General features: G+C 45.5%; 1 protein-coding gene and 1 long non-coding RNA gene across 3 annotated transcripts in view; both read left to right on the forward strand.

Moving 5' to 3' along the window:
* Positions 1-5,572: 5,572 nt before the first annotated feature.
* LOC115166917 (serine incorporator 4) overlaps positions 5,573-27,965 on the forward strand; it is a 38,886-nt gene continuing 16,493 nt past the window's right edge. For both annotated transcript variants that reach the window (XM_029720844.1, XM_029720845.1), the window contains exons 1-6: positions 5,573-6,158; positions 11,228-11,395; positions 15,660-15,838; positions 17,713-17,792; positions 21,371-21,464; positions 26,236-26,447. In XM_029720844.1, coding sequence (XP_029576704.1) covers positions 6,093-6,158; positions 11,228-11,395; positions 15,660-15,838; positions 17,713-17,792; positions 21,371-21,464; positions 26,236-26,447 — 799 coding nt within the window. In that variant the 5' untranslated portion in view covers positions 5,573-6,092. The remainder of the gene's footprint in view (positions 6,159-11,227; positions 11,396-15,659; positions 15,839-17,712; positions 17,793-21,370; positions 21,465-26,235; positions 26,448-27,965) is intronic.
* Positions 23,890-24,191, forward strand: LOC115166920 (uncharacterized). The gene is made up of 2 exons (XR_003870388.1): positions 23,890-24,031; positions 24,104-24,191. It is a non-coding gene; the product is annotated as an uncharacterized LOC115166920 (long non-coding RNA).

Raw genomic sequence — 27,965 nt, forward strand, 5'->3', positions numbered from 1 at the left:
TACATGTGTCCTCTTTCTCTTGACTCACAGACACAGCCCTACATGTGTCCTCTTTCTCTTGACTCAGACACAGCCCTACATGTGTCCTCTTTCTCTTGACTCACAGACACAGCCCTACATGTGTCCTCTTTCTCCTGACTCAGACACAGCCCTACATGTGTCCTCTTTCTCTTGACTCACAGACACAGCCCTACATGTGTCCTCTTTCTCCTGACTCAGACACAGCCCTACATGTGTCCTCTTTCTCCTGACTCAGACACAGCCCTACATGTGTCCTCTTTCTCCTGACTCAGACACAGCCCTACATGTGTCCTCTTTCTCTTGACTCACAGACACAGCCCTACATGTGTCCTCTTTCTCTTGACTCACAGACACAGCCCTACATGTGTCCTCTTTCTCTTGACTCACAGACACAGCCCTACATGTGTCCTCTTTCTCTTGACTCACAGACACAGCCCTACATGTGTCCTCTTTCTCCTGACTCAGACACAGCCCTACATGTGTCCTCTTTCTCCTGACTCAGACACAGCCCTACATGTGTCCTCTTTCTCTTGACTCAGACACAAACCTACATGTGTCCTCTTTCTCTTGACTCAGACACAGCCCTACATGTGTCCTCTTTCTCTTGACTCACAGACACAGCCCTACATGTGTCCTCTTTCTCCTGACTCAGACACAGCCCTACATGTGTCCTCTTTCTCTTGACTCACAGACACAGCCCTACATGTGTCCTCTTTCTCCTGACTCAGACACAGCCCTACATGTGTCCTCTTTCTCTTGACTCACAGACACAGCCCTACATGTGTCCTCTTTCTCTTGACTCACAGACACAGCCCTACATGTGTCCTCTTTCTCTTGACTCACAGACACAGCCCTACATGTGTCCTCTTTCTCTTGACTCACAGACACAGCCCTACATGTGTCCTCTTTCTCCTGACTCAGACACAGCCCTACATGTGTCCTCTTTCTCCTGACTCAGACACAGCCCTACATGTGTCCTCTTTCTCTTGACTCAGACACAAACCTACATGTGTCTTCTTTCTCTTGACTCACAGACACAACCCTACATGTGTCCTCTTTCTCTTGACTCACAGACACAGCCCTACATGTGTCCTCTTTCTCCTGACTCAGACACAGCCCTACATGTGTCCTCTTTCTCTTGACTCAGACACAGCCCTACATGTGTCCTCTTTCTCCTGACTCAGACACAGCCCTACATGTGTCCTCTTTCTCCTGACTCAGACACAGCCCTACATGTGTCCTCTTTCTCCTGACTCAGACACAGCCCTACATGTGTCCTCTTTCTCCTGACTCAGACACAGCCCTACATGTGTCCTCTTTCTCTTGACTCACAGACACAGCCCTACATGTGTCCTCTTTCTCTTGACTCACAGACACAGCCCTACATGTGTCCTCTTTCTCTTGACTCACAGACACAGCCCTACATGTGTCCTCTTTCTCTTGACTCACAGACACAGCCCTACATGTGTCCTCTTTCTCCTGACTCACAGACACAGCCCTACATGTGTCCTCTTTCTCCTGACTCAGACACAGCCCTACATGTGTCCTCTTTCTCCTGACTCAGACACAGCCCTACATGTGTCCTCTTTCTCTTGACTCAGACACAAACCTACATGTGTCTTCTTTCTCTTGACTCACAGACACAACCCTACATGTGTCCTCTTTCTCTTGACTCACAGACACAGCCCTACATGTGTCCTCTTTCTCTTGACTCACAGACACAGCCCTACATGTGTCCTCTTTCTCTTGACTCACAGACACAGCCCTACATGTGTCCTCTTTCTCCTGACTCAGACACAGCCCTACATGTGTCCTCTTTCTCTTGACTCACAGACACAGCCCTACATGTGTCCTCTTTCTCTTGACTCACAGACACAGCCCTACATGTGTCCTCTTTCTCTTGACTCACAGACACAGCCCTACATGTGTCCTCTTTCTCTTGACTCACAGACACAGCCCTACATGTGTCCTCTTTCTCCTGACTCAGACACAGCCCTACATGTGTCCTCTTTCTCCTGACTCAGACACAGCCCTACATGTGTCCTCTTTCTCCTGACTCAGACACAGCCCTACATGTGTCCTCTTTCTCTTGACTCACAGACACAGCCCTACATGTGTCCTCTTTCTCTTGACTCACAGACACAGCCCTACATGTGTCCTCTTTCTCTTGACTCACAGACACAGCCCTACATGTGTCCTCTTTCTCTTGACTCACAGACACAGCCCTACATGTGTCCTCTTTCTCCTGACTCAGACACAGCCCTACATGTGTCCTCTTTCTCCTGACTCAGACACAGCCCTACATGTGTCCTCTTTCTCCTGACTCAGACACAGCCCTACATGTGTCCTCTTTCTCTTGACTCACAGACACAGCCCTACATGTGTCCTCTTTCTCTTGACTCACAGACACAGCCCTACATGTGTCCTCTTTCTCTTGACTCACAGACACAGCCCTACATGTGTCCTCTTTCTCTTGACTCACAGACACAGCCCTACATGTGTCCTCTTTCTCCTGACTCAGACACAGCCCTACATGTGTCCTCTTTCTCCTGACTCAGACACAGCCCTACATGTGTCCTCTTTCTCTTGACTCAGACACAAACCTACATGTGTCTTCTTTCTCTTGACTCACAGACACAACCCTACATGTGTCCTCTTTCTCTTGACTCACAGACACAGCCCTACATGTGTCCTCTTTCTCCTGACTCAGACACAGCCCTACATGTGTCCTCTTTCTCTTGACTCACAGACACAGCCCTACATGTGTCCTCTTTCTCCTGACTCACAGACACAGCCCTACATGTGTCCTCTTTCTCTTGACTCACAGACACAGCCCTACATGTGTCCTCTTTCTCTTGACTCACAGACACAGCCCTACATGTGTCCTCTTTCTCCTGACTCAGACACAGCCCTACATGTGTCCTCTTTCTCTTGACTCAGACACAAACCTACATGTGTCCTCTTTCTCTTGACTCAGACACAGCCCTACATGTGTCCTCTTTCTCTTGACTCACAGACACAGCCCTACATGTGTCCTCTTTCTCCTGACTCAGACACAGCCCTACATGTGTCCTCTTTCTCTTGACTCACAGACACAGCCCTACATGTGTCCTCTTTCTCCTGACTCAGACACAGCCCTACATGTGTCCTCTTTCTCTTGACTCACAGACACAGCCCTACATGTGTCCTCTTTCTCTTGACTCACAGACACAGCCCTACATGTGTCCTCTTTCTCTTGACTCACAGACACAGCCCTACATGTGTCCTCTTTCTCTTGACTCACAGACACAGCCCTACATGTGTCCTCTTTCTCCTGACTCAGACACAGCCCTACATGTGTCCTCTTTCTCCTGACTCAGACACAGCCCTACATGTGTCCTCTTTCTCTTGACTCAGACACAAACCTACATGTGTCTTCTTTCTCTTGACTCACAGACACAACCCTACATGTGTCCTCTTTCTCTTGACTCACAGACACAGCCCTACATGTGTCCTCTTTCTCCTGACTCAGACACAGCCCTACATGTGTCCTCTTTCTCTTGACTCACAGACACAGCCCTACATGTGTCCTCTTTCTCCTGACTCAGACACAGCCCTACATGTGTCCTCTTTCTCCTGACTCAGACACAGCCCTACATGTGTCCTCTTTCTCCTGACTCAGACACAGCCCTACATGTGTCCTCTTTCTCTTGACTCACAGACACAGCTCTACATGTGTCCTCTTTCTCTTGACTCACAGACACAGCCCTACATGTGTCCTCTTTCTCTTGACTCACAGACACAGCCCTACATGTGTCCTCTTTCTCTTGACTCAGACACAGCCCTACATGTGTCCTCTTTCTCTTGACTCACAGACACAGCCCTACATGTGTCCTCTTTCTCCTGACTCAGACACAGCCCTACATGTGTCCTCTTTCTCTTGACTCACAGACACAGCCCTACATGTGTCCTCTTTCTCCTGACTCAGACACAGCCCTACATGTGTCCTCTTTCTCCTGACTCAGACACAGCCCTACATGTGTCCTCTTTCTCCTGACTCAGACACAGCCCTACATGTGTCCTCTTTCTCTTGACTCACAGACACAGCCCTACATGTGTCCTCTTTCTCTTGACTCACAGACACAGCCCTACATGTGTCCTCTTTCTCTTGACTCACAGACACAGCCCTACATGTGTCCTCTTTCTCTTGACTCACAGACACAGCCCTACATGTGTCCTCTTTCTCCTGACTCACAGACACAGCCCTACATGTGTCCTCTTTCTCCTGACTCAGACACAGCCCTACATGTGTCCTCTTTCTCCTGACTCAGACACAGCCCTACATGTGTCCTCTTTCTCTTGACTCAGACACAAACCTACATGTGTCTTCTTTCTCTTGACTCACAGACACAACCCTACATGTGTCCTCTTTCTCTTGACTCACAGACACAGCCCTACATGTGTCCTCTTTCTCTTGACTCACAGACACAGCCCTACATGTGTCCTCTTTCTCTTGACTCACAGACACAGCCCTACATGTGTCCTCTTTCTCCTGACTCAGACACAGCCCTACATGTGTCCTCTTTCTCTTGACTCACAGACACAGCCCTACATGTGTCCTCTTTCTCTTGACTCACAGACACAGCCCTACATGTGTCCTCTTTCTCTTGACTCACAGACACAGCCCTACATGTGTCCTCTTTCTCTTGACTCACAGACACAGCCCTACATGTGTCCTCTTTCTCCTGACTCAGACACAAACCTACATGTGTCCTCTTTCTCTTGACTCACAGACACAAACCTACATGTGTCCTCTTTCTCCTGACTCAGACACAAACCTACATGTGTCTTCTTTCTCTTGACTCACAGACACAGCCCTACATGTGTCTTCTTTCTCTTGACTCACAGACACAAACCTACATGTGTCCTCTTTCTCGACTCACAGACACAGCCCTACATGTGTCTTCTTTCTCTTGACTCAGACACAGCCCTACATGTGTCCTCTTTCTCCTGACTCAGACACAGCCCTACATGTGTCCTCTTTCTCCTGACTCAGACACAGCCCTACATGTGTCTTCTTTCTCCTGACTCAGACACAAACCTACATGTGTCTTCTTTCTCTTGACTCACAGACACAGCCCTACATGTGTCCTCTTTCTCCTGACTCACAGACACAAACCTACATGTGTCTTCTTTCTCTTGACTCACAGACACAACCCACTGCGAAAACGTCAACAGTATGTCAATGTAATCTGTCAACATACTGACCTTGAACATCAATGGAATTTTGTGTTGAAAATACAAAAAGTTGTCAAAGTACACAAATTTTAACCCGGCTTCAACCACAAATCAACAACAGGATTTCAAGGGTTGGTTAATTTGAACTACAATAGAATTCATGTTTGTTGAGAACAGTAATTTGCGGGTAATTCCATTCTGATGGGTATGTAACCCAATGAACAGTGTGGCCCAAGCCTATTGTGACCATGGGGCTGCTCTGTCCTGTGTGTGTGTGTGTGTGGGGGGGGGGGGGGGGGGGGTGCCTGGAGGCTGTCTCTGGAGCAGTGGAGCGAGGGCCCTGGGGGAAGGGAGGGACAGATGGGACTAACACATGCCCCGCCCCCCTCTCTCCCTGGCTCTGACTAATCTGCCAGGGTAAAGCGGAGCAGGGGGAGGAAGGGTTGAGGGCATTCATCGTCACCACCTCTCTCGCCAACTCTTCTGACAGCGCCCGACACAGAAGCAAAAAGAGAGCACACAGGATATGAGCAAAATAAATACCCGGACACTTTCTATCCCCCCGAAGTTGGATTGAGGTTTAGCAAGGTTGGTTGGATGTGTCTTTGTGTTACATGTGATCCAGGATATAGCAGAGAAGAACTCAGGAAGATCTACCCTGTTGACCCGTTGGAAGTTGGATTGCACAACCACAAGTAGCGATTTTCTTTTGTAACGCCGGTACTTATTTTGGGAAAACAATTTGTATTGTTTTAGATGTTAGAGGATCTTTTTGTGTGGACTTTTAGGATGTCGTCCTCACAGGGTCTGTGATCTAACACCCAAAGCTGTCAGTTTTGGAGGGTTCTGAACGGATGACAGCCCAGGAGATGCACCAGAGTGGCATCTACAGCTACTTCCTCAACATGTTTGCCTACCAGGTGAGACAGAGTCCTGAATGACAGAGAGTTGGCGGGAGGGAAAGAGAGAACATCAAATCAAATTTGATTTGTCACATACACATGGTTAGCAGATGTTAATGCGAGTGTAGCTAAATGCGTGTGCTTCTAGTTCCGACAATGCAGTAATATCCAACAAGTAATCTAACCTAACAATTTCACAACAATTACCTTATACACACAAGTGTAAAGGAATGAATAAGAGTATGTACATACAAAAAAAATATATGAATGAGTGATGGTATAGAACGGCATAGGCAAGATGCAGTAGATGGTATAGAATACAGTATATACATATGAGATGAGTAATGTTGGGTATGTAAACATATAAAAGTGGCATTGTTTAAAGTGGCTAGTGATACATTACATCAAGATGGCAAGATGCAGTAGATGATATAGAGCACAGTATATACATATGAGATGAGTAATGTAGGGTATGTAAACATTATATGAAGTGGCATTGTTTAAAGTGGCTAGTGATACATTTATTACATACATTTTTCCATTATTAAAGTGGCTGTAGTTGAGTCAGTATGTTGGCAGCAGCCACTCAATGTTAGTGATGGCTGTTTAACAGTCTGATGGCCTTGAGATAGAAGCTGTTTTTCAGTCTCTCGGTCCCCGCTTTGATGCACCTGTACTGACCTCGCCTTCTGGATGATAGCGGGGTGAACAGGCAGTGGCTCGGGTGGTTGTTGTCCTTGATGATCTTTTTGGCCTTCCTGTGACATCGGGTGGTGTAGGTGTCCTGGAGGGCAGGTAGTTTGCCCCCGGTGATGCGTTGTGCAGACCTCACTACCCTCTGGAGAGCCTTACGGTTGTGGGGGGAGCAGTTGCCGTACCAGGCGGTGATACAGCCCGACACGATGCTCTCGATTGTGCATCTGTAAAAGTTTGAAAGTGTTTTTGGTGACAAGCTGAATTTCTTCAGCCTCTTGAGCTTGAAGAGGCGCTGCTGCGCCTTCTTCACCACACTGTCTGTGTGGGTGGACCATTTCAGTTTGTCCGTGATGTCTACACAGAGGAACTTAAAACTTTCTACCATCTCCACTACTGTCCCGTCGATGTGGATAGGGGGTGCTCCCTCTGCTGTTTCCTGAAGTCCACGATCATCTCCTTTGTTTTGTTGATGTTGAGTGTGAGGTTATTTTCCTGACACCACACTCTGAGGGCCCTCACCTCCCTGTAGGCCGTCTCGTCGTTGTTGGTAATCAAACCTACAACTGTAGTGTCGTCTGCAAACTTGATGATTGAGTTGGAGAAGTGCATGGCCACGCAGTCGTGGGTGAACAGGGAGTACAGGAGAGGGCTGAGAACGCACCCTTGTGGGGACCCAGTGTTGAGGATCAGCGGGGTGGAGATGTTGTTACCTACCCTCACCACCTGGGGGCGGCCCGTCAGGAAGTCCAGGACCCAGTTGCACAGGGCGGGGTCGAGACCCAGGGTCTCGAGCTTGATGACGAGTTTGGAGGGTACTATGGTGTTAAATGCTGAGCATATAAGAGGAATTATGGAGACGTTACACATGAATGAAAATGTGTTTGGATTGCTGTCTGTTTAGTAAGACATTGAGTCCCATATTTTCATGATATGTTTGCTAGTAGCTGTTGTGTTAAACATAGCTATATTAGTTGTTGTGTAAAACATAGCTAAATTAGTTGTGTTTAAAACATAGCTATATTAGTTGTTGTGTTTAAACATAGCTATATTAGTTGTGTTTAAAACATAGCTATATTAGTTGTTGTGTTTAAACATAGTTATATTAGCTGTTGTGTTAAAACATAGCTATATTAGTTGTTGTGTTAAAACATAGCTATATTAGCTGTTGTGTTAAAACATAGCTATATTAGTTGTTGTGTTAAACATAGCTATATTAGCTGTTGTGTTAAAACATAGCTATATTAGTTGTTGTGTTTAAACATAGTTATATTAGTTGTTGTGTAAAACATAGCTATATTAGTTGTTGTGTTAAAACATAGTTATATTAGTTGTTGTGTTAAAACATAGCTATATTAGTTGTGTTAAAACAAAGCTATATTAGTTGTTGTGTAAAACATAGCTATATTAGTTGTTGTGTTAAAACATAATTATATTAGTTGTTGTGTTAAAACAAAGCTATATTAGTTGTTGTGTTAAAACAAAGCTATATTAGTTGTTGTGTTAAAACAAAGCTATATTAGTTGTTGTGTTAAAACATAGTTATACTAGTTGTTGTGTTAAAATATAGCTATATTAGTTGTTGTGTTAAAACATAGTAATATTAGTTGTTGTGTTTAAACATAATTATATTAGTTTTTGTGTTTAAACATAGCTATATTAGTCGTTGTGTTAAAACATAATTATATTAGTTGTTGTGTAAAACATAGCTATATTAGTTGTTGTGTTAAAACATAATTATATTAGTTGTTGTGTTAAAACAAAGCTATATTAGTTGTTGTGTTAAAACATAATTATATTAGTTGTTGTATTAAAACAAAGCTATATTAGTTGTTGTGTTTAAACATAATTATATTAGTTGTTGTGTTTAAACATAGTTATATTAGTTGTTGTGTTAAAACACATCTTCACTTTCTCATGGCTATTGTTTTGTACCTAACTGGCCTGGCCTGTTGTTAATGCGTATCAGGTCCAGAACTAGCATCAGGTGCTCTATGTTACAATGCATCAGGTGCTCTATGTTGTTACAATGCGTCAGGTGCTCTATGTTGTTACAATGCATCAGGTGCTCTATGTTGTTACAATGCATCAGGTGCTCTATGTTATTACAATGCATCAGGTGCTCTATGTTGTTACAATGCATCAGGTGCTCTATGTTGTTACAATGCATCAGGTGCTCTATGTTGGATAGAGATCAATACACCCATTGTACAGTAGTCTATACTGTGTCTCATTGCATTTTGCCCCATTCTCCACCCCCTCCGCTTGAGACCTGAGGCTGTGTCCTGTATTAATATTAGGTCTATTGGACTCTGAAATGTTATTGGCAAGATATACATTTGATACAACAATGCAGGTTAATCTCATATTGGAAAGACGTGAGTCATTGTCCCACAAATCCAACATGACCTAGCCACTCTACAAATTACACTGACCAGGTGAACCAGCTGTCTGTTGCAGATTAGAGAGATTAGAGAGATTAGAGAGATACAGGTAGATCGATCGATCGATAGATAGGATAGCTTTCATCTACAGTTCTGGATGTTTATCAAAGAAACAGTCTATGCTTGTGTTTAGACTCTCCTCCCTCATCCAGTAACCCCCCCACCCCCCCCACCCCACCCCCAGTAAAATCCCAGATAACAACAACTTAAAACGGGACAAGCAGTTCTACACAGTGTACTACAATACAATGCTCTTAGTCTATAAATTGGTTTGACTCCAGGAAGATCAGATATTCTGTGTGTTTGGACTACATTCAACCACCTGTAACACGCAACAACCACCTGCCCAAAATCCTCATATCAAGGTGAAGCTCCTCTGAGAATAGTTCACTGAGTTCACTCACTGTGTAAAAGGTGTCCCTTCATATAAACAAATATTATTGAGAGCATCATGTTTTCTCTGTGGTACTACAGTGAATTAGATGTTGGTGAATTTGTAGGCAGTTATGTGCACCTGGTGAGTTGTGGAAAGAATTTCCTCTTGAGGGATGATCACTGTCATTCATTCATGCATTTATTCATTTATTCACTCACTCACTCACTCACCTCACTCACCTCACTCTTCACCTCTCTCTTCCTTCAGTTATGTAGCTTTCTGTCTAGCACTAAGGCTATGTTCAGTTGACTTCTGATGCACAGACAACATGTTGACTCCACTCCATCCTAAAATATGCTAAACACCTCTCTCCTTTCCATCAATCAAATATGTTGACGTTGGAGTGTTGGAGTTGTTGATGATGACCAAGGTTTTGATCCAATTGGTTACGTGCATTATAATCCCTTTATTGTTGAATTTACACATCTCCTCACAGATATTGAACATCTCTGTTCTCCTCTTATAGATATATTGAGCATCTCTCTCTTTATCTCCTCTCAGTTACAGCTCTCATATATCATTTATATTGAAAATCCCTCTCTCCTCCTCCCTCAGATATATTGAGCATCTCTCTCCTCATCTCCTAGGATATATTGAGCATCTCTCTCCTCATCTCCTAGGATATATTGAGCATTGTCACTATATTGTTGAGTTGACTCCTCACCTGTTCTGCTCTCCAGATAGGTTTCTTCCTCTCCCCAGATAGGTTTCTTCCTCTCTCCAGATAGGTTTCTTCCTCTCTCCAGATAGGTTTCTTCCTCTCTCCAGATAGGTTTCTTCCTCTCCCCAGATAGGTTTCTTCCTCTCTCCAGATAGGTTTCTTCCTCTCCCCAGATAGGTTTCTTCCTCTCCCCAGATAGGTTTCTTCCTCTCCCCAGATAGGTTTCTTCCTCTCCCCAGATAGGTTTCTTCCTCTCTCCAGATAGGTTTCTTCCTCTCTCCAGATAGGTTTCTTCCTCTCCCCAGATAGGTTTCTTCCTCTCCCCAGATAGGTTTCTTCCTCTCCCCAGATAGGTTTCTTCCTCTCTCCAGATAGGTTTCTTCCTCTCCCCAGATAGGTTTCTTCCTCTCCCCAGATAGGTTTCTTCCTCTCCCCAGATAGGTTTCTTCCTCTCCCCAGATAGGTTTCTTCCTCTCTCCAGATAGGTTTCTTCCTCTCTCCAGATAGGTTTCTTCCTCTCTCCAGATAGGTTTCTTCCTCTCTCCAGATAGGTTTCTTCCTCTCTCCAGATAGGTTTCTTCCTCTCTCCAGATAGGTTTCTTCCTCTCTCCAGATAGGTTTCTTCCTCTCTCCAGATAGGTTTCTTCCTCTCCCCAGATAGGTTTCTTCCTCTCTCCAGATAGGTACCCTCCTCTCCTCTCCCCTCCCCTCCCCTCTCTCATCTTCTCTCTTCTCCTCTCTTCCTCTCCTCTCCCCTCCCCTCCCCTCTCTCATCTCCTCTCCTCTCCTCTCCTCTCCTCCTCTCTCCTCTCAGATATATATATATGTGAACATATCTCTCTCCTCTCCCCAGATATGTTGCTGCTGTGGCCCGGCCCCGTGCTCACTGTGCTGCTCCTTCTGCCCCCCGGTGAAGTCATCGTCCAGCACGAGGATCATGTACACACTCTTCCACATCATGGCCTGCGCCGTCTCCTGTCTCATGCTCTCACGCACTGTCTCCGAGGCTGTCCGGGACAATGTGAGTGTCTGATGTCATGTCCTCCTTTGGGGATCAACAAAGTTCCATCAATTTCTGAGCACTTTGTTTGCTCTGAGAGGCTATAAAGTGTTCCTGTTCTGATTCAATTGCATTAGTATATTAGTAATCTATTATGGTCAGACTACTTAATATGCAAGATTTGAGTTCTGGGTTAACCAAGATTAGTACATTACTACTGTAGCGAAGGCCGGCAAAGTGCACCTTGAGAGTAACTAAATTAAATGTATTGTTGTGTAAATTAGTGCAGGGCTCTCCAACCCTGTTCCTGGAGAGCTACCGTCCTGTAGGTTTTTTCTACTAATCCTAATCTAGTGCACCTGATTCTATTTAATTAGCTGGTTGATAAACTGAATCAGGTTAGTTACAACTGGGGTTGGAGGAAAAAGCTACAGGAGGGTATCTCTCCAGGAACAGGATTGGAGAGCTCTGAATTAGTGCATTAGAACATCAGCACCTTGTAGGTCTCCAACCCTGGTCTTTCCAGCCCATAGGCAAACGTGCTAATCACTACACAACCAATAGGATGGCATAGTGTAAGGACCCTTCCCTTTCTATCTATTGCATTTGGAAAAACATATCCCCACGCTTCACTATAGCAAGTCCCTCTCCAATGGCCTCACGCGTCCCATCCCACCTCTCACGCGTCCCATCCCACCTCTCACGCGTACCATGCCATCCCACCTCTCACGCGTCCCGTCTCACCTCTCACGCGTCCCGTCCCACCTCTCACGCGTCCCGTCCCACCTCTCACGCGTCCCGTCCCACCTCTCACGCGTCCCGTCCCACCTCTCACGCGTCCCGTCCCACCTCTCACGCGTCCCGTCCCACCTCTCACGCGTCCCGTCCCACCTCTCACGCGTCCCGTCCCACCTCTCACGCGTCCCGTCCCACCTCTCACGCGTACCGTCCCACCTCTCACGCGTCCCGTCCCACCTCTCACGCGTCCCGTCCCACCTCTCACGCGTGCCGTCTCACCTCTCACGCGTGCCGTCCCACCTCTCACGCGTGCCGTCCCACCTCTCACGCGTCCCATCTCACGCGTCCCGTCCCACCTCTCACGCGTCCCGTCCCACCTCTCACGCGTCCCGTCCCACCTCTCACGCGTACCGTCCCACCTCTCACGCGTACCGTCTCACCTCTCACGCGTCCCGTCCCACCTCTCACGCGTCCCGTCCCACCTCTCACGCGTCCCGTCCCACCTCTCACGCGTCCCGTCCCACCTCTCACGCGTCCCACCCCACCTCTCACGCGTCCCGTCCCACCTCTCACGCGTCCCGTCCCACCTCTCACGCGTACCGTCCCACCTCTCACGCGTCCCGTCTCACCTCTCACGCGTCCCGTCCCACCTCTCACGCGTCCCATCTCACGCGTCCCGTCCCACCTCTCACGCGTCCCACCTCTCACGCGTCCCGTCCCACCTCTCACGCGTGCCGTCCCACCTCTCACGCGTGCCGTCCCCACCTCTCACGCGTGCCGTCCCACCTCTCACGCGTGCCGTCCCACCTCTCACGCGTGCCGTCCCACCTCTCACGCGTGCCGTCCCACCTCTCACGCGTCCCGTCCCACCTCTCACGCGTCCCGTCCCACCTCTCACGCGTCCCGTCCCACCTCTCACGCGTCCCGTCCCACCTCTCACGCGTCCCGTCCCACCTCTCACGCGTCCCGTCCCACCTCTCACGCGTCCCGTCCCACCTCTCACGCGTCCCGTCCCACCTCTCACGCGTCCCGTCCCACCTCTCACGCGTCCCGTCCCACCTCTCACGCGTCCCGTCCCACCTCTCACGCGTCCCGTCCCACCTCTCACGCGTCCCGTCCCACCTCTCACGCGTCCCGTCCCACCTCTCACGCGTCCCGTCCCACCTCTCACGCGTCCCGTCCCACCTCTCACGCGTGCCGTCTTACGTGTGCCATCCCACGTCTTACGTGTGCCATCCCACGTCTTACGTGTGCCATCCCACGTCTTACGTGTGCCATCCCACGTCTTACGTGTGCCATCCCACGTCTTACGTGTGCCATCCAAGGGCCAGACTGATTTCTTGAATGTGTAGTAGCGAAACATTTAGGAGAGAAACAGAACATGGATTCCCGTTTGGATATCAGGCAAATGTAGTATGTAGTAGGCTAAGTATGTTTCTCTAGGTAGTGTTGGTCCCATCCACACACAAAAAGTCAGTAAGAAGAAGGGTTGCAAAGGGATGGCATATCACTGGAAACTTTCAAAGTTTATTAGTAAACTACCAGAATGTAGGTATTTTTCAAGGATTTGCTGTAATCTATCAAAAGACATCTAGTGGGCCTTTTGGGTACTACAGGTGTCTGTAATTATCTCTGGCTCTCTGTGGCCTTATCGTGTAATAGTTATGAATTAATTAAATAAGATGATTTTCAAATAAAAAATAGAACAACAAAGCTGTAAAACAGTATCCTAAATACAAACCATTAGTGTTTAACATGAGGGTTTCAGCATGAAATATCCTTTATATTTGTTTTTACACACTTCTATTTATTTTACTATGTCCGTATGTATTTATTTTACTATGTCCGTATGTATTTATTTTACTATGTCCGTATGTATTTATTTTACTATGTCCGTATGTATTTATTTTACTATGTCAGTATGTATTTATTTTACTATGTCCGTATGTATTTATTTTACTATGTCCGTATGTATTTATTTTACTATGTCCGTATGTATTTATTTTACTATGTCCGTATGTATTTATTTTACTATGTCCGTATGTATTTATTTTACTATGTCCGTATGTATTTATTTTACTATGTCCGTATGTATTTATTTTACTATGTCCGTAGTATTATTTTACTATGTCCGTATGTATTTATTTTACTATGTCCGTATGTATTTATTTTACTATGTCCGTATGTATTTATTTTACTATGTCCGTATGTATTTATTTTACTATGTCCGTATGTATTTATTTACTATGTCCGTATGTATTTATTTTACTATGTCCGTATGTATTTATTTTACTATGTCCGTATGTATTTATTTTACTATGTCCGTATGTATTTATTTTACTATGTCCGTATGTATTTATTTTACTATGTCCGTATGTATTTATTTTACTATGTCCGTATGTATTTATTTTACTATGTCCGTATGTATTTATTTTACTATGTCAGTATGTATTTATTTTACTATGTCAGTATGTATTTATTTTACTATGTCCGTATGTATTTATGTATTTATTTTACTATGTCCGTATGTATTTATTTTACTATGTCCGTATGTATTTATTTTACTATGTCCGTATGTATTTATTTTACTATGTCCGTATGTATTTATTTTACTATGTCCGTATGTATTTATTTTACTATGTCCGTATGTATTTATTTTACTATGTCCGTATGTATTTATTTTACTATGTCAGTATGTATTTATTTTACTATGTCCGTATGTATTTATGTATTTATTTTACTATGTCCGTATGTATTTATTTTACTATGTCCGTATGTATTTATTTTACTATGTCCGTATGTATTTATTTTACTATGTCCGTATGTATTTATTTTACTATGTCCGTATGTATTTATTTGTTGTCAGTGTTTTGGCATCAAACTGGAGGCAGTTGTGAAAAAAGTAAACAGTTGGAAGAGTTGCAGAGTTAATTGGTTAATTGGTTGGTTAGATGCTTTTTCCATTAATTTAGGATATTTTCTCTTGAACCATATGTTCTATCCACTAGAAACTCATGAACAATATGGACACAGATGTATAAAAAAAACTATATATGAATACATTTTGTAAAAGTTATTCAAGTATAAATGACCAAAATTACGATAGATTGCCATAGATTACTAGTGCTTTTGACCAGGGCCCATGGTAGTGCACTATGTAGGGAATAGAGTGCCATTTGGGATGCATACCTACTCTCTCCCTGTCACTCGTTGTAGTGTAAATCCACTAATAATGTGTGCCAATGAGAATACTGGTTCTGTTTGTTGTGTCGCGTCACATTCAATAACTGTCTGGTTAATCGCTATGCTACATGCAGTAGGCTACAGGATAATCTCAGTACACTATTTTCCTCCCAAAGACAGACAGAGAAAGGCCTGGAGGCTTCCACTAGCTAACCTCTAGGTTACACACACATATACTGTACATGTATGTACACACACACACATTTAAAAAGAGAGATACGCACGCACGCACACACACACGCTCACAAATGGGCACACACACACGGACACACACACACACCATAACAGTGTGTGTGTGTTTCAGGTGCCTTTCTTCAACATGGTGTGTGACCAGGCCCATGGCGGAGGGCACTGTGAGATGCTGGTTGGCTACTCAGCGGTCTACAGGGTCTGCTTCGGCACCGCCTGCTTCTACCTGATGATGGCGCTGTTCCTCATCGATGTCAAGTCCAGCCAGGACTTCAGAGCGCTCATCCACAATGGGTCAGCAGTAGCCCTGAAGGTTCATTTATATTGGGGAGACGCAGGAGAACTACCATGGTGTATATGTGAATGAAGCTTTGCGTTCTACATGTACTACCCCTTTAAGGTGTTTTGTGCTAATACATCATGTAACCCCCCTCCCACTAGTACAATACTAACGTCATTATCAACACATCTATTTGAGGCTACGTGGGCCTTTTCCTCACCTGCCTGACCAATGCACCAGTGTCCTTTTTTAACCAGCTTGTGATACTGTCCACTGCTGTGCTGTTGATTAGAGCAGTGACGCGCTCTGGGGGGTTGATTAAAGCAGTGACGCGCTCTGGGGGGTTGATTAGAGCAGTGACGCGCTCTGGGGGGTTGATTAGAGCAGTGACGCGCTCTGGGGGGTTGATTAGAGCAGTGACGCGCTCTGGGGAGTTGATTAGAGCAGTGACGCGCTCTGGGGGGTTGATTAGAGCAGTGACGCGCTCTGGGGGTTGATTAGAGCAGTGACGTGCTCTGGGGGGTTGATTAGAGCAGTGACGCGCTCTAGGGGGGTTGATTAGAGCAGTGACGCGCTCTGGGGGGTTGATTAAAGCAGTGACGCGCTCTGGGGGGGTTGATTAGAGCAGTGACGCGCTCTAGGGGGGTTGATTAGAGCAGTGACGCGCTCTAGGGAGGTTGATTAGAGCAGTGACGCGCTCTAGGGGGGTTGATTAGAGCAGTGAGGACCTCTAGGGGAGTTGATTAGAGCAGTGACACGCTCTAGGGGGGTTGAATAGAGCAGTGACACGCTCTAGGGGGGTTGAATAGAGCAGTGACACGCTCTAGGGGGGTTGAATAGAGCAGTGACGCGCTCTAGGGGGGTTGAATAGAGCAGTGACGCGTTCTAGGGGGGTTGAATAGAGCAGTGACGCGTTCTAGGGGGGTTGAATAGAGCAGTGACACGCTCTAGGGGGGTTGAATAGAGCAGTGACACACTCTAGGGGGGTTGATTAGAGCAGTGACGCGCTCTAGGGGGGTTGAATAGAGCAGTGACACGCTCTAGGGGGGTTGATTAGAGCAGTGACGCGCTCTAGGGGGGTTGATTAGAGCAGTGACGCGCTCTAGGGGGGTTGATTAGAGCAGTGACGCGCTCTGGGGGTTGATTAAAGCAGTGACGCGCTCTGGGGGGGTTGATTAGAGCAGTGACGCGCTCTAGGGGGGTTGATTAGAGCAGTGACGCGCTCTGGGGGGTTGATTAAAGCAGTGACGCGCTCTGGGGGGGGGGGGCTTTGAGAGACACATGGCCTCTAGCTGGCCCTCTGTGGCATATCTACCATAAGGCTCTTGTTAATGAGAAGTCAGACAGTCGGCCACAGGGCCCTGGAACTCCTGGGCACTTCTCAGTGCGCACTAGGGGCAGAATCCTAACTTGAGATCAGTGTGAGTAACAATTTTTTTCTTACGTTAAGAATTTTTAAACGTTATATCCCATATGCAACAATAATTGTCATGACATAATTTGTTTTTCCGAAGGTACCCCACCTCCTATTCCACCCACACTCAACATTCAAGCATATTTTGTACCTCAGACCTTCGACTTAAATTATGTGTCAGGTTTAGACCTGTACAGGTTTGAAATACTATAATCGATCAAGGCTATACAAGGTGATCACAGCATCACTTTCCTTAGACCTGCCTACTCAGCTATTCCTCCATTCACTTCCCTTGTGTCATGCAGCTTCTTAACTAAGATGCTCTTCATCTGCATGTCCTCTGTATATAGGGCAGTATATATTGTAGGTGGGTAGTTGTCCCTAGGTGGTTTCAAACAAACATATCAAAAACATGTTATTATGCAAATATTAGGCATACAACCATATAACTGGTCCTGTCTGGTCCTAATGCAGGTTCTGGTTTCTGAAGTTCATCACCCTGCTTGGGATGTGTACTGCTGCCTTCTTCATCCCTACTGAGTCCTTCCTGCATGGTGAGCAGCCTGGACACACAATCAAGATTCCCTCTTAGAATACATTGTTAAACTTTCAACACATAGGATTGCCCTAGCTGAAAGCAATAGATGCAGTTATATTTTAATACTGATAGGGGGCACTGTAGACCTACTCATCATCTCACGAGATTCACCCAGCAGTCAAGCCACCATAAATTTATCTGTGGTTGGATAGTGTTGTTCTAGCAGCAGTAAATCTCATCGTGACACAGTAACTGGTCTCAGATCCTACATGTTTTATGGCTGTTCCTCTGCCTCTGAATCTTCTGTGCTATAAGTTCATTATTTAATAGATGACTACAGTATGTTATTCTTGATGAGGAAATGTGTTTTGCAACATACACATAAGAAAATACTCTCATATACAGTACCAGTCAAAGGTTTGGACACCTACTCATTCAAGGGTTTATCTTTAATTTTTACTATTTTCTACATTTTAGAATAATAGTGAAGACAACAAACTATGAAATAACACATATGGAATCATGCAGTAACCAAAAAAAGTGTTAAACAAATCAAAATATATTTTAGATTTTAGATTCTTCAAAGTAGCCACCCTTTGCCTTGATGACAGCTTTGCACACTCTTGGCATTCTCTCAACCAGCTTCATGAGGAATGGTTTTACATCACTATTGAAGGAGTTCCCACATATGCTGAGCACTTGTTGGCTGCTTTTCCTTCACTCTGCGGTTCAACTCATCCCAAACCATCTCAATTGGGTTGCGGTCGGGTGATTGTCCTGTTGAAAAACAAATGATAGTGGAACTAAGTGCAAACCAGATGGGATAGGGTGTCGCTGCAGAATGCTGTGGTAGCCATGCTGGTTAAGTGTGTCTTGAATTCTTAATAAATCACTGACAGTGTCACCAGCAAAACACCCCCACACCATCACACCTCCTCCTCCATGCTTCACGGTGGGAACCACACATGCGGAGATCATCCGTTCACCTACTCTGTGTCTCACAAAGACACAGCGGTTGGAACAAAAAATCTCAAATTTGGACTGATCAGACCAAAGGACATATTTCCACCGGTCTAATGTCCATTCGCTCGTGTTTCTTGGCCCGACCAAGTCTCTTCTTATTACTGGTGTCCTTTAGCAGTGGTTTCTTTGCAGAAATTCGACCATGAAGGCCTGATTCACGCAGTCCCCTCTGAACAGTTGATGTTGAGATGTGTCTGTTACTTGAACTCTGTGAAGCATTTATTTGGGCTGCAATTTCTGAGGCTGGTAACTCAAATGTACTTATCCTCTGCAGCAGAGGTAACTCTGGGTCTTCCTTTCCTGTGGCGGTCCTCATGAGAGCCAGTTAGCGCCTTATGGTTTTGGCGACCGCAATTGAAGAAACCTTTCCGGATTGATTGACCTTCTTGTCTTAAAGAAAGGATGGACTGTTGTTTCTCTTTGCCTATTTGAGCTGTTCTTGCCATAATATGGACTTGGTCTTTCACCAAATAGGGATATCTTCTGTATACCAACCTTACCTTGCCACAACTGATTGGCTCAAATGCATTAAGAAGGTAATAAATAAGACTAATTAACTTTTAACAAGGCACATCTGTTAAATGAAATGCACTCTAGGGGACTACCTCATGAAGCTGGTTGAGAGAATGCCAAGAGTGTGCAAAGCTGCCATCAAGGCAAAGGGGGGGCTACTTTGAAGAATCTCAAATAGAGAATATATTTAGATTTTTTTAAACATTTTTTGTGTTACTGCATGATTCCATATGTGTTATTTCATCATTTTGATGTCTTCACTATATTCTACAATGTAGAAAATAGTACAAATAAAGAAAAACTCTTGAATGAGTGGGTGTGTCCAAACTTTGACTGGTACTGTACAGTCGTGGCCAAAATATTTGAGAATGACACAAATATGAATTTTCACAAAGTCTGCTGCCTCAGTGTCTTTAGATATTTTTGTTCGACGTTACTATGGAATACTGAAGTATAATTACAAGCATTTCATACGTGTCAAAGGGTTTTATTGACAATTACATGAAGTTGATGCAAAGAGTCAATATTTGCAGTGGTGACCCTTCTTTTTCAAGACCTCTGCAATCTGCCCTGGCATGCTGTCAATTAACTTCTGGGCCACATCCTGACTGATGGCAGCCCATTCTTGCATAATCAATGCTTGGAGGTTGTCAGAATTTGTGGGTTTTTGTTTGTCCACCCGCCTCTTGAGGATTGACCACAAGTTCTCAATGGGATTAAGGTCTGGGGATTTTCCTGGCCATGGACCCAAAATATTGATGTTTTGTTCCCCGGGCCACTTAGTTATCACTTTTGCCTTTTGGCAAGGTGCTCCATCCTGCTGGAAAAGGCATTGTTCGTCACCAAACTGTTCCTGGATGGTTGGGAGAAGTTGCTCTCGGAGGATGTGTTGGTACCATTCTTTATTCATGGCTGTGTTCTTAGGCAAAATTGTGAGTGAGCCCACTCCCTTGGCTGAGAAGCAACCCCACACATGAATGGTCTCAGGATGCTTTACTGTTGGCATGACACAGGACTGATGGTAGCGCTCACCTTGTCTTCTCAGGACAAGCTTTTTTCCGGATGCCCCAAACAATCGGAAAGGGGATTCAGAGAAAATTACTTGTCCTCAGTAGTCCAATCCCTGTACCTTTTGCAGAATATCAGTCTGTCTCTGATGTTTTTCCTGGAGAGAAGTGGCTTCTTTGCTGCCCTTCTTGACACCAGGCCATCCTCCAAAAGTCTTCGCCTCACTATGCGTGCAGATGCACTCACACCTGCCTGCTGCCATTCCTGAGCAAGCTCTGTACTGGTGGTGCCCCGATCCCGCAGCTGAATCAACTTTAGGAGACGTCCTGGCGCTTGCTGGACTTTCTTGGGCGCCCTGGAGCCTTCTTCACAACAATTGAACCGCTCTCCTTGAAGTTCTTGATGATCCAATAAATGGTTGATTTAGGTGCAATCTTACTGGCAGCATATCCTTGCCTGTGAAGCCCTTTTTGTGCAAAGCAATGATGACGGCACGTGTTTCCTTGTAGGTAACCATGTTTGACAGAGGAAGAACAATGATTCCAAGCACCACCCTCCTTTTGAAGCTTCCAGTCTGTTATTCAAACTCAATCAGCATGACAGAGTAATCTCCAGCCTTGTCCTCGTCAACACTCACACCTGTGTTAATGAGAGAATCACTGACATGATGTCAGCTGGTCCTTTTGTGGCAGGGCTGAAATGCAGTGGAAATGTTTTTTTGGGACTCAGTTCATTTGCATGGCAAAGAGGGACTTTGCAATTAATTGCAATTCATCTGATCACTCTTCATAACATTCTGGAATATATGCAAATTGCCATCATACAAACTGAGGCAGCAGACTTTGTAAAAATGTATATTTGTGTCATTCTCAAAACCTTTGGCCACGGCGGTATATATAATTTTTTAAGTATACATACATTTGGACTACACACACATTCAGAATGGGCCTGCATCAAGTGAGTTAGACAGCAAACCTGTTTCTTTCTGTCTGTCTTTTTGTTTCTCTCTGTCTGTCGCTCTCTCTCTTTCCATTTCTCTCTCTCTCCCAGCCTGGCACTACGTAGGTGTGGTGGGAGGATTTGCCTTCATCCTCATCCAACTCAGTCTCATCACAGCATTCGCCCACACCTGGAACAAGAACTGGTGAGAGGAGAGGGAGAGATGTGTGTGTGTGGGAGGGGGAGGGGGGTCTTGGGGGGGTTTCGTGTGGTGGCTTAGTGTGGTGTGTTGGGGATGAGAGGTGATAATGAGTTTGGGCAGTTGTCAGTTGAAGCAGCTGGTGTGAGAGTGGATGTTGGGGTCCTTGTGTTGGAGAAGGACAGGCCACGTCCTCCAACCATAGGAGCGCAAGTGCAGTTTGACTGGACGTTACCTTGTACTGATCTGTTTCAGCTAGGAGCTGCAGTTTGACTGGATGTTACCTTGTACTGATCTGTTTCAGCTAGGAGCTGCTCCTCTCCTCTGCAGCTGTTGCAGTGGGCTAGGGTTTCCATTTCTCCCGTTCGGGGTCGTCTGTAACTCATGATTGCAACTCAGTTCAACTCAATGCAATACAACTTTAAGGGGCAGTTCAGAAGGCATGGTCTGGGCACAAGAGTGCAGCACAATTACATATCCTTTACTTCCTATACATCACAGGTGGCTACTGGCACCTTAATTGGGAAGGACGGGCTTATAGTAATGGCTGGAACGGAATGTATCAAACACATAGTTTCCATGGTTTCCATGTGTTTGACACCACTCCATTCCAGCCATTGTTATAAGCCATCCTCCCCTCACCATTCTCCTGTGCTACATATGTAGCATAGAGTATGTAGCATATCACTCTGACTGCCCTGCTCAGTCCCTCACTGGCCTGCTATCTGTCTCTTCTGCTCCACCTCTCCTCCCCTCTCCAACATCGCTGTATAAATCAGACAGACTTGTTTTAATAAAAACTGTCCTCAAGGGGAGGGCCTCAAACAACACTACTACTGCTTACCCTCTCTCTCTCTCTCTGTAGCTTTTTCATCTCTCCCTCAATCCCATCTCTCTGTCCATCATCTCTTATTTGTTCTCTCGCTCTCTCTCCTCCATCTTTCCTCTCTCTCTCGCTCCCTTTCTATTTCTCTCTCTCTTTCTCTCCTCTCTGTTTCGCTTTCTTCTCTCTCACGCTCTCTCTCTCTCGGTCCCTTTGTCTCTCTCTCTCTCTCAATCTCTTTCCTTCTCTCTCTCAATCTCTTTCCTTCTCTCTCTCTCAATCTCTTTCCTTCTCTCTCTCAATCTCTTTCCTTCTCTCTCTCTCAATCTCTTTCCTTCTCTCTCTCAATCTCTTTCCTTCTCTCTCTCTCTCTCTCTCTCTCCCCCCCTTTGTTTCTCACTCACTTATTCCCATCTCTCAATCTCTTTCCTTCTCTCTCTCTCTCGGTCCATTTGTTTCTCATCTCTCTCTCTCTCGCTCGGTCCATTTGTTTCTCATCTCTCTCAATCTCTCTCTCTCGCTCGGTCCATTTGTCTCAATTTCTCTCTCTCACACTCTCACTCACTCACTCACTCACTCACTCACTCACTCACTCACTCACTCACTCACTCACTCACTCACTCACTCACTCATTCCCATCTCTCAATCTCTTTCCCTTTGTTTCTCACTCACTTATTCCCATCTCTCAATCTCTTTCCTTCTCTCTCTCTTTCCTCTCTCCTCTCTCCCTTTCTGTTTCTCTCTCTCTTCTGTCTCGCTCCTCTCTCTCTTTCCTTCTCTCTTGCCCCATTCGTTATTCTTTTTCTCACTCCCTCATTCCTTCTCATCCTCTGACAGGCATCTTGTTTCCAGATGTTTCTTATTTTTACAGTAAAACATCCACTCCAGCTGTTGTTTTCACTGCTGTATGTGAGGAATGGGTGTGTATGTGTGAGATGCGCTCGTGCAGGCGCGTATGTGTGTGTTTGTGTGTATATATACAGTATGCGTGGCATGTCAGTTAAATGCTGAACCCCTCGCCCCCCATGTCAGAGTTGTAGCTAACACAACTTAAGAGGCTTTGCTCTGTCTGGAACCTCTCCTAGCCAAACACACAGTTACCAGGAAGCGTGTGTAAGCCCTGTCATGGTGTCCCAGTCCCACACGGTCATGTTCCCTCTCCCCTAGTCTCTCATGACAGACTTAACATCAATATAACATAACAGAAATCTAGTTGCTGCCTGGTCAGCATACATGCAATATTTGGTTCTGGGTTACAAGATTACTGACCTAAACCAGCTGCCCTGTCAATGACCTAAACCAGCTGCCCTGTCACTGACCTAAACCAGCTGCCCTGTCACTGACCTACACCAGCTGCCCTGTCACTGACCTAAACCAGCTGCCCTGTCACTGACCTAAACCAGCTGCCCTGTCACTGACCTACACCACCTGCCCTGTCACTGACCTAAACCAGCTGCCCTGTCACTGACCTACACCAGCTGCCCTGTCACTGACCTAAACCAGCTGCCCTGTCACTGACCTAAACCAGCTTCCCTGTCACTGACCTAAACCAGCTGCCCTGTCACTGACCTAAACCAGCTGCCCTGTCACTGACCTAAACCAGCTGCCTTGTCTGAGTCTGTCTCTCTCAGGGTGTGCAGGTCAGGTATGTTGAGTCTGTCTCTCAGGGTGTCCAGGTCAGGTATGTTGAGTCTGTCTCTCTCAGAGTGTGCAGGTCAGGTATGTTGAGTCTGTCTCTCAGGGTGTGCAGGTCAGGTATGTTGAGTCTGTCTCTCAGAGTGTGCAGGTCAGGTATGTTGAGTCTGTCTCTCAGGGTGTGCAGGTCAGGTATGCTGGGTTTATGAGTGGAAAGAGATACAGTTTTAGGAAAGGAGAATGAAGAGAAAGGAGAAGAGAGGGAAAAGAGGAAAGGAGAGGAGAAGAGAGGATAGGGAAGAGAGGAGAGAGGCTCTGTCGAATTTCCCGTTAGGCAATGGGCATCCAAATGTTATTTTAATTTACCAACATAATGTTATTTTAAACAACGATTTTAACATAAATGTATTATCCATCACTCTGTCATTATCCAATTGAATTGGTAATCCTAATGTTAATGAAACTCTGCACTTTATGATGGTAGTGATGGCTGCTGGTGGGTATGTGTTTATGTATTTAAGATCCATAAACCTTTCATCAGTCAACTGCACAACTCTACAATTAATATGATGTTATTAGGTTTTATAGTATGTTGGCTGATTGTCAACACCAGATCAAGCATTATGCACTCAAGTCACCCTGCGTAACTATGACCCTTGCTTAACCAACACCATGGTTTTGATTGAGCAATTGGCTAGAACACTGCTTTGGCTAGTGCGTTGCCATCTGGGGCGGTATTTGTGTTCCGGAGGCAGCGGCTTAGACCACCCTAGGTCACTCAGTTACATATCAATGTGTGTGTATTTCTGGATTGTTCTCTCAGGTTGATGGTGATGTGTGTGTATTTCTGGATTGTTCTCTCAGGTTGATGGTGATGTGTGTATTTCTGGATTGTTCTCTCAGGTTGATGCTAATGTGTGTCTTTCTGGATTCTCCTCTCAGGTTGATGGTGATGTGTGTATTTCTGGATTCTCCTCTCAGGTTGAAGGTGATGTGTGTATTTCAGGATTGTTCTCTCAGGGTGATGGTGATGTGTGTATTTCTGGATTGTTCTCTCAGGTTGATGCTAATGTGTGTATTTCTGGATTCTCCTCTCAGGTTGAAGGTGATGTGTGTATTTCTGGATTGTTCTCTCAGGTTGAAGGTGATGTGTGTGTATTTCTGGATTCTCCTCTCAGGTTGATGGTGATGTGTGTATTTCTGGATTGTTCTCTCAGGTTGATGGTGATGTGTGTATTTCTGGATTCTCCTCTCAGGTTGAAGGTGATGTGTGTATTTCTGGATTGTTCTCTCAGGTTGATGGTGATGTGTGTATTTCAGGATTGTTCTCTCAGGGTGATGGTGATGTGTGTATTTCTGGATTGTTCTCTCAGGTTGATGGTGATGTGTGTATTTCTGGATTCTCCTCTCAGGTTGAAGGTGATGTGTGTCTTTCTGGATTGTTCTCTCAGGTTGAAGGTGATGTGTGTATTTCTGGATTCTCCTCTCAGGTTGATGGTGATGTGTGTATTTCTGGATTGTTCTCTCAGGTTGAAGGTGATGTGTGTATTTCTGGATTGTTCTCTCAGGTTGATGGTGATGTGTGTATTTCTGGATTCTCCTCTCAGGTTGATGGTGATGTGTGTATTTCTGGATTCTCCTCTCAGGTTGATGGTGATGTGTGTATTTCTGGATTCTCCTCTCAGGTTGATGGTGATGTGTGTATTTCTGGATTCTCCTCTCAGGTTGATGGTGATGTGTGTATTTCTGGATTCTCCTCTCAGGTTGATGGTGATGTGTGTATTTCTGGTTTCTCCTCTCAGGTTGATGGTGATGTGTGTGTATTTCTGGATTGTTCTCTCAGGTTGATGGTGATGTGTGTGTATTTCTGGATTCTCCTCTCAGGTTGATGGTGATGTGTGTATTTCTGGATTCTCCTCTCAGGTTGATGGTGATGTGTGTATTTCTGGTTTCTCCTCTCAGGTTGATGGTGATGTGTGTGTATTTCTGGATTGTTCTCTCAGGTTGATGGTGATGTGTGTGTATTTCTGGATTGTTCTCTCAGGTTGATGGTGATGTGTGTATTTCTGGATTCTCCTCTCAGGTTGAAGGTGATGTGTGTATTTCTGGATTGTTCTCTCAGGTTGATGGTGATGTGTGTATTTCTGGATTGTTCTCTCAGGTTGAAGGTGATGTGTGTATTTCTGGATTCTCCTCTCAGGTTGATGGTGATGTGTGTGTATTTCTGGATTCTCCTCTCAGGTTGATGCTAATGTGTGTATTTCTGGATTCTCCTCTCAGGTTGATGGTAATGTGTGGATTTCTGGATTCTCCTCTCAGGTTAACAGGGGCGGCAGAGGACAAGCGCTGGTACCTGGCGGTGATGTGTGCCACCCTGTTCTTCTACAGCATCGCCACCATGGCCTTCACCTTCATGTATAAGTACTACACCCACCCCACCGCCTGCCAGTCCAACAAGGTCCTGCTCTGGACCAACCTGACCCTGTGTGGCATCATGTCCTTCATCGCCGTCACGCCCTGTGTACAGCAGAGTGAGCAGTCACACACACGTACACATTCTGGCTCTCTCTCAAACACATACAGTCGTAGCCAAAAGTTTTGAGAATGACACAAATATACATTTTCAAAGTCTGCTGCCTCAGTGTCTTTAGATATTTTTGTCAGATGTTACTATGGAATACTGAAGTATAATTACAAGCATTTCATAAGTGTCAAAGGGTTTTATTGACAATTACATGAAGTTGATGCAAAGAGTCAATATTTGCAGTGGTGACCCTTCTTTTTCAAGACCTCTGCAATCCGCCCTGGCATGCTGTCAATTAACTTCTGGGCCACATCCTGACTGATGGCAGCCCATTCTTGCATAATCAATGCTTGGAGTTTGTCAGAATTTGTGGGTTTTTGTTTGTCCACCCGCCTCTTGAGGTTTGACCACAAGTTCCCAATGGGATTAAGGTCTGGGGAGTTTCCTGGCCATGGACCCAAAATATCGATGTTTTGTTCCCCGAGCCACATAGTTATCACTTTTGCCTTATGGCAAGGTGCTCCATCATGCTGGAAAAGGCATTGTTCGTCACCAAACTGTTCCTGGATGGTTGGGAGAAGTTGCTCTCGGAGGATGTGTTGGTACCATTCTTTATTCATGGCTGTATTCTTAGGCAAAATTGTGAGTTAGCCCACTCCCTTGGCTGAGAAGCAACCCCACACATGAATGGTCTCAGGATGCTTTACTGTTGGCATGACACAGGACTGATGGTAGCGCTCACCTTGTCTTCTCAGGACAAGCTTTTTTCCAGATGCCCCAAACAATTGGAAAGGGGATTCATCACAGAAAATGACTTTACCCCAGTCCTCAGTAGTCCAATCCCTGTACCTTTTGCAGAATATCAGTCTGTCCCTGATGTTTTTCCTGGAGAGAAGTGGCTTCTTTGCTGCCCTTCTTGACACCAGGCCATCCTCCAAAAGTCTTCGCCTCACTGTGCATGTAGATGCACTCACACCTGCCTGCTGCCATTCCTGAGCAAGCTCTGAACTGGTGGTGCCCCGATCCCGCAGCTGAATCAACTTTAGGAGGCGGTCCTGGCGCTTGCTGGATTTTCTTGGGCGCCCTGAAACGTTCTTCACAACAATTGAACCGCTCTCCTTGAAGTTCTTGATGATCCGATAAATGGTTGATTTAGGTGCAATCTTACTGGCAGCAATATCCTTGCCTGTGAAGCCCTTTTTGTGCAAAGCAATGATGACGGCACGTGTTTCCTTGCAGGTAACCATGTTTGGCAGAGGAAGAACAATGATTCCAAGCACCACCCTCCTTTTGAAGCTTCCAGTCTGTTATTCGAACTCAATCAGCATGACAGAGTGATCTCCAGCCTTGTCCTCGTCAACACTCACACCTGTGTTAACGAGAGAATCACTGACATGATGTCAGCTGGTCCTTACAGTGGAAATGTTTTTGGGGGATTCAGTTCATTTGCATGGTAAAAAGGGACTTCGCAATTAATTGCAATTCATCTGATCACTCTTCATAACATTCTGGAGTATATGCAAAT

The sequence above is a fragment of the Salmo trutta genome, chromosome 29 (assembly GCF_901001165.1).
Source record: "Salmo trutta chromosome 29, fSalTru1.1, whole genome shotgun sequence".
Lineage (NCBI taxonomy): Eukaryota > Metazoa > Chordata > Actinopteri > Salmoniformes > Salmonidae > Salmo > Salmo trutta.